Genomic DNA, 12164 nt, shown 5'->3' on the forward strand with positions numbered 1-12164 from the left:
TAGAAAGCTTTTGGGTTTTCCTTGACCCTTCCTGCCAAATACTTCTCATGTCCCCTCCTTGCTCGTCTTAGCTCTCTCTTTAGATCCTTCCTCGCTACCTTGTAACTTTCCATCGCCCCAACCGAAACTTCACACCTCATCTTCACATAGGCCTCCTTCTTCCTCTTAACAAGAGATTCCACTTCCTTGGTAAACCACAGTTCCCTCGCTCGACGCCTTCCTCCCTGCCTGACCGGTACATACTTATCAAGAACACGCAGTAGCTGATCCTTGAACAAGCCCCACTTGTCCAGTGTGCCCAACACTTGCAGCCTACTTCTCCACCTTATCCCCCCCAAGTCATGTCTAATGGCATCATAATTGCCCTTCCCCCAGCTATAACTCTTGCCCTGCGGTGTATACTTATCCCTTTCCATCATTAATGTAAACGTCACCGAATTGTGGTCACTGTCCCCAAAGTGCTCTCCTACCTCCAAATCCAACACCTGGCCTGGTTCATTACCCAAAACCAAATCCAACGTGGCCTCGCCTCTTGTTGGCCTGTCAACATATTGTTTCAGGAAACCCTCCTGCACACACTGTACAAAAAACGACCCATCTATTGTACTCGAACTATATCTTTTCCAGTCAATATTTGGAAAGTTAAAGTCTCCCATAATAACTACCCTGTTACTTTCGCTCTTATCCAGAATCATCTTCGCCATCCTTTCCTCTACATCCCTAGAACTATTAGGAGGCCTATAAAAAACTCCCAACAGGGTGACCTCTCCTTTCCTGTTTCTAACTTCAGCCCATACTACCTCGGAAGAAGAGTCCCCATCTAGCATCCTCTCCGCCACCGTAATACTGCTCTTGACTAGCAGCGCCACACCTCCCCCTCTTTTGCCTCCTTCTCTGAGCTTACTAAAACACCTAAACCCCGGAACCTGCAACATCCATTCCTGTCCCTGCTCTATCCATGTCTCCGAAATGGCCACAACATCGAAGTCCCAGGTACCAACCCATGCTGCCAGTTCCCCTACCTTGTTTCGTATACTCCTGGCATTGAAGTAGACACACTTCAAACCACCTACCTGAACACTGGCCCCCTCCTGCGGCGTCAACTCTGCTCCTGACCTCTCTACTCTCATTCTCCCTTACCCTAAAACTACAATCCAGGTTCCCATGCCCCTGCTGCATTAGTTTAAACCCCCCCAAAGAGCACTAACAAATCTCCCCCCCAGGATATTTGTGCCCCTCAGGTTCAGATGTAGACCATCCTGTCTGTAGAGGTCCCACCTTCCCCAGAAAGAGCCCCAGTTATCCAGAAATCTGAATCCCTCCCGCCTGCACCATCCCTGTAGCCACGTGTTTAATTGCTCTCTCTCCCTATTCCTCATCTCACTATCACGTGGCACGGGCAACAACCCAGAGATAACAACTCTGTTTGTTCTAGTTCTGAGTTTCCATCCTAGCTCCCTGAAAGCCTGCCTGACATCCTTGTCCCCTTTCCTACCTATGTCGTTAGTGCCAATGTGGACCACGACTTGGGGCTGCTCCCCCTCCCCCCTAAGGACCCGGAAAACACGAACCGAGACATCACGTACCCTTGCACCTGGGAGGCAACATACCAAACGTGAGTCTCTCACGCTCCCACAAAATCTCCTATCTGTGCCCCTGACTATAGAGTCCCCAATTACTAATGCTCTGCTCCTCTCCCCCCTTCCCTTCTGAGCAACAGGGACAGACTCCGTGCCAGAGGCCCATACCCAATGGCTTACCCCTGGTAAGTCCCCCCCCCCCCCCCCCCCCCCCCCCCCCCACAAGTATCCAAAGCGGTATACTTGTTTCTCAGGGGAACGACCGCAGGGGATCCCTGCACTGACTGCTTTTTCCCAGTCCCTCTTACAGTTACCCACCTATCTCCAATCTTTGGTGTAACTAATTCCCTGAAGCTGCTATCTATGACCCCTTCTGCCTCCCGAATGATCCGAAGTTCTTCCAACTCTAGCTCCAGTTCCCTAACTCGGTCTTGGAGGAGCTGGAGATGGCAGCACTTCCTGCAGGTAAAATCAGCAGGGACACTAACTGCATCCCTCACCTCAAACATCCTGCAGGAGGAACAATGTTGTAAGCATGCAGTCTTTAAAATGAAAACATTTTGACAACATGAAATTGGAGGACTTTGTTTTTTAAAAAAATAATATGCTTTGAAAGCACGAAGTGCAACACCATGGCTAATGCTGGCCAGATATTGAATGGACTGGGAGACTAAATCATAGGCATTTACTCTTGTGAGTAAGGGAAGCAATAAATGTTCAGTGACATTCCCAAATGCAGCAGTGAAGCCAATATATAATTCTATAGATTGATAGAGCAGGAGATTGTGTATAGAACATTACAGCGCAGTACAGGCCCTTCGGCCCTCGATGTTGCGCCGACCTGTGAAACCACTCTAAAGCCCATCTACACTATTCCCTTATCGTCCATATGTCTATCCAATGACCATTTGAATGTCCTTAGTGTTGGCGAGTCCACTACTGTTGCAGGCAGGGCATTCCACACCCTTACTACTCTCTGAGTAAAGAACCTACCTCTGACATTTGTCCTATATCTATCTCCCCTCAATTTAAAGCTATGTCCACTCGTGCTAGACATCACCACCCAAGGAAAATGGCTCTCACTGTCCACCCTATCTAATCCTCTGATCATCTTGTATGCCTCAATTAAGTCACCTCTTAACCTTCTTCTCTCTAACGAAAACAGCCTCAAGTCCCTCAGCCTCTCCTCATAAGATCTTCCCTCCATACCAGGCAACATTCTGGTAAATCTCTTCTGCACCCTTTCCAATGCTTCCATATCCTTCCTATAATGCGGCGGCCAGAATTGCACGCAATACTCCAAATGCGGCCGCACCAAAATTTTGTACAGCTGCAACATGACCTCATGGCTCCGAAACTCAATCCCTCTCCCAATAAAAGCTAACACACCGTACGCCTTCTTAACAACCCTCTCAACCTGGGTGGCAACATTCAGGGATCTATGTACATGGACACCGAGATCTCTCTGCTCATCCACACTGCCAAGAATCTTACCATTAGCCCAGTACTCTGTCTTCCTGTTATTCCTTCCAAAATGAATCACCTCACACTTTTCTGCATTAAACTCCATTTGCACCTCTCAGCCCAGCGCTGCAGCTTATCTATGTCCCTCTGTAACTTGTAATATCCTTCCACACTGTCCACAACTCCACCGACTTTAGTGTCATCTACAAATTTACTCACCCATCCTTCTACGCCCTCCTCCAGGTCATTTATAAAAATGACAAACAGCAGTGACCCCAAAACAGATCCTTGTGGTACACCACTAGTAACTGGACTCCAGTCTGAACACTTCCCATCAACCACCACCCTTTGTCTTCTTCCAGCTAGCCAATTTCTGATCCAAACTGCTAAATCTCCCTGAATCGCATGCCTCCATATTTTCTTCAGTAGCCTACCGTGGGGAACCTTATCAAACGGTTTACTGAAATCCATATACACCACATCAACTGCTTTACCCTAATCCACCTGTTTGGTCACCTTCTCAAAGAACTCTATAAGGTTTGTGAGGCACGACCTACCCTTCACAAAACCGTGTTAACTATCTCTAATCAAATTATTCCTTTCCAGATGATTATACACCCTATCACTTATAAACCTTTCCAAGATTTTGCCCACAACAGAAGTCAGGCTCACAGGTATATAGTTACCGAGGTTGTCTCTACTCCCCTTCTTGGACAAGGGGACAACATTTGCTATCCTCCAGTCTTCTGGCACAATTCCTGTAGACAAAGATGACTTAAAGATCAAAGCCAAAGGCTCAGCAATCTCCTCCCTAGCTTCCCAGAGAATCCTAGGATAAATCCCATCCGGCCCAGGTGACTTATCTATTTTCACACTTTCCAGAATTGCTAACACCTCCTTCTTATGAACCCCAAGCCCTTCTAGACTAGTAACCTGAATCTCAGTATTCTCCTCGACAACATTGTCTTTTTCCTGTGTGAATACTGACAAAAAATATTCATTTAGCACCTCTCCTATCTCCTCGGACTCCAAGCACAACTTCCCACTACTGTCCTTGACTGGCCTTACTCTTACCCTAGTCATTCTTTTATTCATGACATATCTATAGAAAGCTTTAGGGTTATCCTTGATCCTACCTGCCAAAGACATCTCATGTCCCCTCCTGGCTCTTCTTAGCTCTCTCTTTAGGTCCTTCCTAGCTAACTTGTAACTCTCGAGCGCCTGAACTTAACCTTCATGTCTCATCTTTACATAAGCCTCCTTGTTCCTCTTGACAAGTGTTTCGACTGCTTTAGTAAACCACGGTTCCCTTGCTCGACCACTTCCTCCCTGCCTGACAGGTACATACTTATCAAGGACACGCAGTAGCTGTTCCTTGAACAAGCTCCACATTTCCATTGTGCCCATCCCCTGCAGTTTTCCTCTCCATCCGATGCATCCTAAGTCTTGCCTCATCGCATCATAATTGCCTTTCCCCCAGATATAACTGGGGATTGAGGGTGATTTAGAGATGTGGATCAGAAATTGGCTAGCTGAAAGAAGACAGAGGGTGGTGGCTGATGGGAAATGTTCAGAATGGAGTTCAGTCACAAGTGGAGTACCACAAGGATCTGTTCTGGGGCCGTTGCTGTTTGTCATTTTTATCAATGACCTAGAGGAGGGCGCAGAAGGGTTGGTGAGTAAATTTGCAGACGATACTAAAGTCGGTGGTGTTGTCGATAGTGTGGAAGGATGTAGCAAGTTACAGAGGGATATAGATAAGCTGCAGAGCTGGGCTGAGAGGTGGCAAATGGAGTTTAATGTAGAGAAGTGTGAGGTGATTCACTTTGGAAGGAATAACAGGAATGTGGAATATTTGGCTAATGGTAAAGTACTTGAAAGTGTGGATGAGCAGAGGGATCTAGGTGTCCATGTACATAGATCCCTGAAAGTTGCCACCCAGGTTGATAGGGTGGTGAAGAAGGCCTATGGAGTGTTGGCCTTTATTGGTAGAGGGATTGAGTTCCGGAGTCAGGAGGTCATGTTGCAGCTGTACAGAACTCTGGTACGGCCGCATTTCGAGTATTGCGTACAGTTCTGGTCACCGCATTATAGGAAGGACGTGGAGGCTTTGGAGCGGGTGCAGAGGAGATTTACCAGGATGTTGCCTGGTATGGAGGGAAAATCTTATGAGGAAAGGCTGATGGACTTGAGGTTGTTTTCGTTGGAGAGAAGAAGGTTAAGAGGAGACTTAATAGAGGCATACAAAATGATCAGGGGGTTGGATAGGGTGGACAGTGAGAGCCTTCTCCCGCGGATGGAAATGGCTGGCACGAGGGGACATGGCTTTAAACTGAGGGGTAATAGATATAGGACAGAGGTCAGAGGTAGGTTCTTTACGCAAAGAGTAGTGAGGCCGTGGAATGCCCTACCTGCTACAGTAGTGAACTCGCCAACATTGAGGGCATTTAAAAGTTTATTGGATAAACATATGGATGATAATGGTATAGTGTAGGTTAGATGGCTTTTGTTTCGGTGCAACATCGTGGGCCGAAGGGCCTGTACTGCGCTGTATTGTTCTATGTTCTATGTTCTATAACTCTTGCCCTGCGGAATATACCTACCCCTTTCCATCACTAAAGTAAACGTAATCGAATTGTGGTCACTGTCACCAAAGTGCTCTCAAAAATAAGCTTCTTGGACTGCTGCCTTGTGGAGTTTCAGAGCAGAAGCTCGGACTTTCAATACTGGATAAGTAGTAAACATCTCCTGAATGCATCACCCCAGGCCGCTTTTCCTCCCCCTTCTAACTGCTGCTAACTGGGACGTGAAATAGAATGAATAAACTAATAAAACTGTACTGTACCCAAAGGAGCATAAACTGCTTTTACAACCTTCAGAGAAGTTAAGGGGAATACTTTTGAGGCATCTAATTTATTATAAATTAAGTTTAAATATGGGAACGTGGACAATTTTGATTATTTAATTTTGGCAATTACCTTTGGAATGTAATTTTTTAAAGTTATTTTACCAATTCTATATTATGGGTTGTTTTTATTTTCCTTGAAATCTAATTGTTTAGTAGATGCTGTACCCTCATAAAGCCACAGTACCGTTCCTGTCTGTGATACATCTTCCGACTGTTACCATTAAATCTTTCCTCCCTGAACTGATGCTTCCCAACGAAAGCACAGTAAATGATGGTCTACCTGCCTGGAATTTGCTCAAGCTGCTCTTTCTGAGCACAAAACATGTAGAAACCTCGGGGGGAATGCCTTGTTGAGAACCATTCTGCAGCGTGGAAAATTTCAAGAGGAATGACGTGAAGGCAACTAGTCAAATACTGTTTTATTTTCAGCATAGCAGTTATATAAAATACAGAGATTAGCCGTATTAAACTAAGGGCTACTGCCAGAATTTAGACAAATGGAGTGAAAGGGGTGGGGATAAGACCCTGCTTTGTGGATTTTAACCAATGGATTAGGAAGACAATTAAGGTGGGTGGGTTGTAATGCAACCTATGGAGTTAAGAAGGTTATAAATATTTAATTAAAATAATGTTTAACAGGCTGCTGTTCCTTTTTTCAGCTGTGTTTGTGAATCACGAGCTCGAAGGGTTTGCTGGCAGTCCTTGGAATTTTTTTGTAGCTGTGAAAGGACTTTCTATAAGACAAAATGCTTATAAAGGAATACCACATCCCTCTTCCCATGAGTGTTGAGGAGTATCGTATTGCACAACTCTACATGATACAGGTATGATTTACATCAGTCAGAGATTGTAACTGCATTCAAATTAGGCAAGACCGGTGATCATTTAACTAGTTAATATTTTTTGTTTCGGAAATGTTGAGTACTTCTGGTGACACAGAACTGCTTTGGGGTTGTACAGAAGGCAAATGTTTACCAGTGTTGCATTTACAAGAACAGTGTTCCTTATCCCCAGATGTGTCACAGCGCCCAATTTGTTCTGTACACAAATTTTTGTTTGCGACCGTTGAGGTATGATTTGAATTGTATCTGCATGTCGTGAAAGAATTCTCTGAATGTAAGCTTTGAATGATAGCTGGCCATTTGAATCAGAAATACTGTTTAAGCTGACTGCAAACAAATTAAAGTCCTTTAAAAATATTCAAAAGTTGTCGGACAATGAAGGTGTTGTACTGTTTTACAGTGCTGTTGCAGATTAAAGGACAAACATTTGCTTTGGACTATGAGTAAGCTAGGGTCTTATTTATATACCTTTTGTTACCAAAACCATGGAGATTGTTTCTTCCAATGTAAATTATTTTTACTCATTCTGCACTTGGATGGAATTGCAAGATTTGCATCGTTAATTTTTTTTGTAAATTTGTTTTTATCTTTTAATGCCGTTCTTGATATTTAATATCCTGGCGACAGCTTTTCTATGTTTGACTTTCATGAGCTTAAAATCCAATAAACTTGGACACTGAATATCCTGTGAGCATCAAGCTTAATTCTGTTCTTTATCATGTTCTCATTGAACATCAAGTACAAGTAAATTCAACATCTCAAATGTCAGTTATAATTACACCATATGGCTTTCCAGACTCTGAATTAGACCTTCAGAAATGATGCATAGCTCTGCATCTGCTCTATAACATGGAATGGGGTCCATATTAAAGTCACTTTGTTTTAGAGCCTTTGCTGCAGGAAGTTTATGATTTGAGTCTAGCCAGGTGTTGGACATCTCGGCCATTCTTTTTCCCAGAGTCTAGGGAGGGGAAAATCTTCCAGTGATGCTTTCACAGTAAGCTGGTGTTGAACATTTTTTCATGAACTTTAAACTCTGTCCTACTTATACTTGCAGCCTCCTGAGTGAAAATCTATGAAATCTGCCAGTAGCACTAAGACCGAATTGGGCCAAACCTCAAATAACTTGATGTTCTCTTGTTTCTCTCCTCACCTTCCTCCATCTTTAATAACATTAGACCACTTAATCTATCCTCTGCAAATATCTCTGGAGCAGTTTCATATTTGTGATAGTAAGGCAGTTTTTTATCAAGAATTATTCTGTACTTGCATGGTCATCTTTTGGGTACCTCTTGGCTCAATTCATGGCTCCCTTCTCCATACCATTTATAGAAATAGACCCTTGGACCTGTCAAGTCTGCACTGGTATTTTTCTCCACACACACAAATTAACCCCAACTCTACTACTAACACCCAATGTCCTTGAAGATGGCCCGATTATAGTCCCATTATCCTCCTGCTCCCCCAAACCCTTTACTAGCCTACCCACCTAATCATCTTCTCCAAGTCACTCCCAGACTCTTTAATGTCCTTTGTTTGGATGGTACCAGGAAACTGGCACATCGACCAGCAGCAAGGGTTTCTGTGCCCTTCTGCTTCCATATGTCTCTGTAACTCCAGCCCAGTCCTCCGAGATCTCAGAGTTCCTCCAATTCTGGTCTCCTGTATATCCCTGATTTTTAATACTCTACCTTTGGCAGCTGTGCCTTCAGCTGTTGACTTCCTCAGCTTTGGAATTGCCCCACTAAACCCCTGCGCCTCCTTTAAGACTCCTTAAATTCTACCTTTTTGACCAGACTGTTGATCATTTGTCCTAATATCAACTTCATGGCTTGGTGGTTGACAATACTCTTATAAAGGACCTTGGAATCTTTTACCAGGTTAAAGGTACAAGGTATTGTTTTATACTAAGCATGACCTCCTTAAATGATTTAGTTATTTATTTGCAGTTCTTTAATAAATCTTTCCTCCTGTAAACAACTTCTAAATTTCTATGAAAATTCAATACTTTACCCGAGCAAATGTAAAGTCATAAACTATTTCCCTGAAGGCATAATTATTTCATTTTTCTTCTTGTATTATTACATTCTAATTGAAATGTCATGTCCATACATATATAAGGGCCTTTCCTGTTGATTCCCTTCTCGCCACTTTCTTTACTTTGCCATTATCGTTTTTGATCCATGGATGCTTAATGGACATGTATCTTTAAGTCAAGCAACAGAGAGAATGAGGAATTCAAAATGTTACAACATAGTACACTCTGCTAGCTTTGGAGAACAGAACTCAAACTCTGTAACACCCAAGAGATGAGTGAGGCTCTGTTCGATTAGTTAGCTGGTGGCCAAAAGGCTGTATTCAGCCCAGTAAGAGGTGGTGATTGGGTCCTACGCGAATGGGATGATTTCCAGAGACTCGAGGAAAGCAACGTTGAGTCCCTGAACACTCAAGGGAAAGAACCTGCTCTCTCTTGTGTTCTCTCCAGAAAAGCTGCTGTATTTCTGAAACTTCAGAGACCTGACTGAATCTACAGTGAAAACTTTGAACTGATGGCAAAGTTTAAAGAGAAGAAAGGTGTTGGAAATAACCATCTGACACAAAGACTCTTATCCTTTTACTTTCATCCTTATTATTTTCACCCCTCTCTTCCCATGTGTGTGTGTGGGGGGGGGGGGGGGGGAGGATGGTGGCACGTTAATGTGGGGGGATTAGGAATTAGATACTAGTTGTGTTTGCTGTATATTTTATTATAGTTCGTATAAATAAACAGTAATTATGTTTACATTGACAAACCCAGTGACTGTAATTATTGTCAGCCAAAGCCCTTGGGTTTTTTCTAAGAATTATTGATTAATTCAATTATATTGTGACTGCGGATCAAGGGGGGCTGGAATTGACCACGCATTAGCCCAGGGAGGTCAAAACACAGAGGACAGACGTGAAATTGAGATTTTCAACATAGTTTTGGAATGGAGAGGTTCTTTTCATCTATTGGTCTGAACTTTTTACTTTAGTATTTAAGAAGCTAAGGGAGGGATTGATGTTCAAATTATCTGGGATAATTTTGCATATATGGTATTAAATTCCTTTATCAGTGTTTTCTGTCTGAAAATCATAACAGCTTAAAATATTGGAAAATTTACAAATCTCATTAAATGGGTTTTGGTAGAAGCTTTGGTATTAATGAATTATCCTTTTGTTTCAAGCATACAAAAGTACCTAAATCTAAAGTAAACACTGGGGTTTTGAAATAGATTTCAACATTGAAAATTAAAATGATTGAAAATAGTCATAATTAGGGTGTGTCTAACTGGTATACATAATGAGGTGTATTTTTTAATGTTGAGGTTAATTCCTGTTGACTGTTATAAATTTACAATCGCATGAAATTATTTTGATTGTGTACTTATTTTATTAAGCAGAAATTAAATTGAATAGTGTTTTTAGTATTAATTAGTCTGTTATAATATATATTTGGGAAATAAGTGTTCTGAACTTCTAGTTCTGTAGAATGATTCTGATGACATCTGAGAACATCAAGCCATTCAAATTATACTCATTTATTCATGGCCAGCTGTTTCCTGTTCTGTTCAATATATGCTGCCTGATACTTTGAGGGAACGTGCATTTGCTTCCTTGCTGAGTAATATAGGGAGTGTGTTGCCCATGATTGCAAAGCCGGGCCGCTATGTCATAAGTAGAAGTCAAATAAAATCTGACTAGATGGTCCAGCTGAAATGACCGCAACTGTTTTGACCGCAACTGTCATTGTTTACATCTATAATTATTGGCACACACGAGGCGTTAGAACCAGACACGATTGAATTGTGTTGACAGAATTTAAAATGAAGTAGCCAAAGATACTGAAGCACAGGGTATGCCGAGCTGGTTGTACTGGTGTACAGTTCAACTAGAGCAAACCTTTAAAACCTCAGCATTCTGTTATAATTTGGACCATCATCTTTCTCAATAGAATGCAGTTTTTATGTCAAATATTTCCCCCTCCTATTTGTCAAGTTAAGTGACTGTGAAATGTTTGCTATGGATAGCAATGTCAAGGAACCTCATAATGGAACAGGATTTATCAACAAAATGTAGGGTAACATTTTCTGTGGTTGACTAAATAAAAGAGTTTTAGTTTCTTGGCTCTATGCTGCTTATATCATTAGTGAAAATCTCTGACCTGTCAGAAGAAGTCTTTGTTTTCATCCATTATTACATCTATAAGGAGACTTGAATTTCAATTGACGAGAAGCCCCTGGCCTTTCAAGACGTTGTCAACCCTCTGATTAGTCACAAGCACCTGCAGTAAAGGACAAGAGATTCCCATTCAGAAATGTTTTGAATCCCACGGGCTGAAGATAAGCAATATTTGACAGTTCTAAATCAGATTCCAGGATACCAATTTCTGTGCAGATACTATTATGTTTTTTAAAATGTATTTTTATTGTCTCATTGCTCATCCAGGTTTGAGGGAAATTGTTAGTTCGTGGAATGTTTTCCATTTTGAATGGTCAGCATCAATTGTCAATAGTTCCCAGGATGGGTAACAGCTGATCAAATGCCAAGTGAAGTCTCCTGTACCAAATTCAGAAGGGCACTTGCTACTATACCAAATCCACACTGCAGTGTTTCCTACAATAGGAGCTGTGTATAATGATGGCAGAGTTACTCTACAGAGTTACAGTAACTCTGCCATCCTTATCCACAGCTCTATAACTGTATACAGCTCTATAACGTATACAGCTATATAACTGTAGGATCTGGGAGCTCCTGGGCATCAGGGTGATCCAGGGCAAACACGTCTACAGTAAGTGTCTGCTTGCTTGAGGAGCTTCGACTTCGAGTCATTGAACTGGAGGCTGAGCTGGGGACATCCCAACACATCAGGCAGGGGGAATGTTACCATGGATACTCTGTTTCAGGAGGCCTCACACCCCTTAGGAGAGGGCCTTCTGTTTGATCAGTGGTCAGAGGAACTTATGAGTGAGACAGGTAAGGGGATCGGGAAGGCAGAAGGGCAGAAGCCTCGGCTCTCTGTATTGTCCAACAGGTTTGAGCTTTTTGCAGCCTGTATGGACGAGAGTGGGGACTGCAAGGATTGGATTGGATTTGTTTATTGTCACATGTACCGAACTACAGTAAATGTATTTTTCTGCGAGCGGCTCAACAGACCATTTAGTACATGAAAAGAAAATACATAATAGGGCAACACAAGGTCCACAATGTAAATACCTAGACATTGGCATTGGGTGAAGCATACAGGGTGTAGTATTAATCAGATCAGTCCATTAGAGGGTCATTTAGGAAGTCTGGTGACAGCGGGAAGAAGCTGTTTTTGAGTCTGTTCGTGCATGTTCTCAGACTTTT

General features: G+C 42.6%; 1 protein-coding gene across 8 annotated transcripts in view; it reads left to right on the forward strand.

The window, feature by feature from the left end:
• pitpnm2 (phosphatidylinositol transfer protein, membrane-associated 2) overlaps positions 1 to 12164 on the forward strand; it is a 764809-nt gene that overhangs the window by 411110 nt on the left and 341535 nt on the right. For all 8 annotated transcript variants that reach the window (XM_072515369.1, XM_072515519.1, XM_072515564.1 and 5 more), the window contains one exon: positions 6612 to 6776. In XM_072515369.1, coding sequence (XP_072371470.1) covers positions 6699 to 6776 — 78 coding nt within the window. In that variant the 5' untranslated portion in view covers positions 6612 to 6698. The remainder of the gene's footprint in view (positions 1 to 6611; positions 6777 to 12164) is intronic.

The sequence above is a fragment of the Scyliorhinus torazame genome, chromosome 1 (assembly GCF_047496885.1).
Source record: "Scyliorhinus torazame isolate Kashiwa2021f chromosome 1, sScyTor2.1, whole genome shotgun sequence".
Lineage (NCBI taxonomy): Eukaryota > Metazoa > Chordata > Chondrichthyes > Carcharhiniformes > Scyliorhinidae > Scyliorhinus > Scyliorhinus torazame.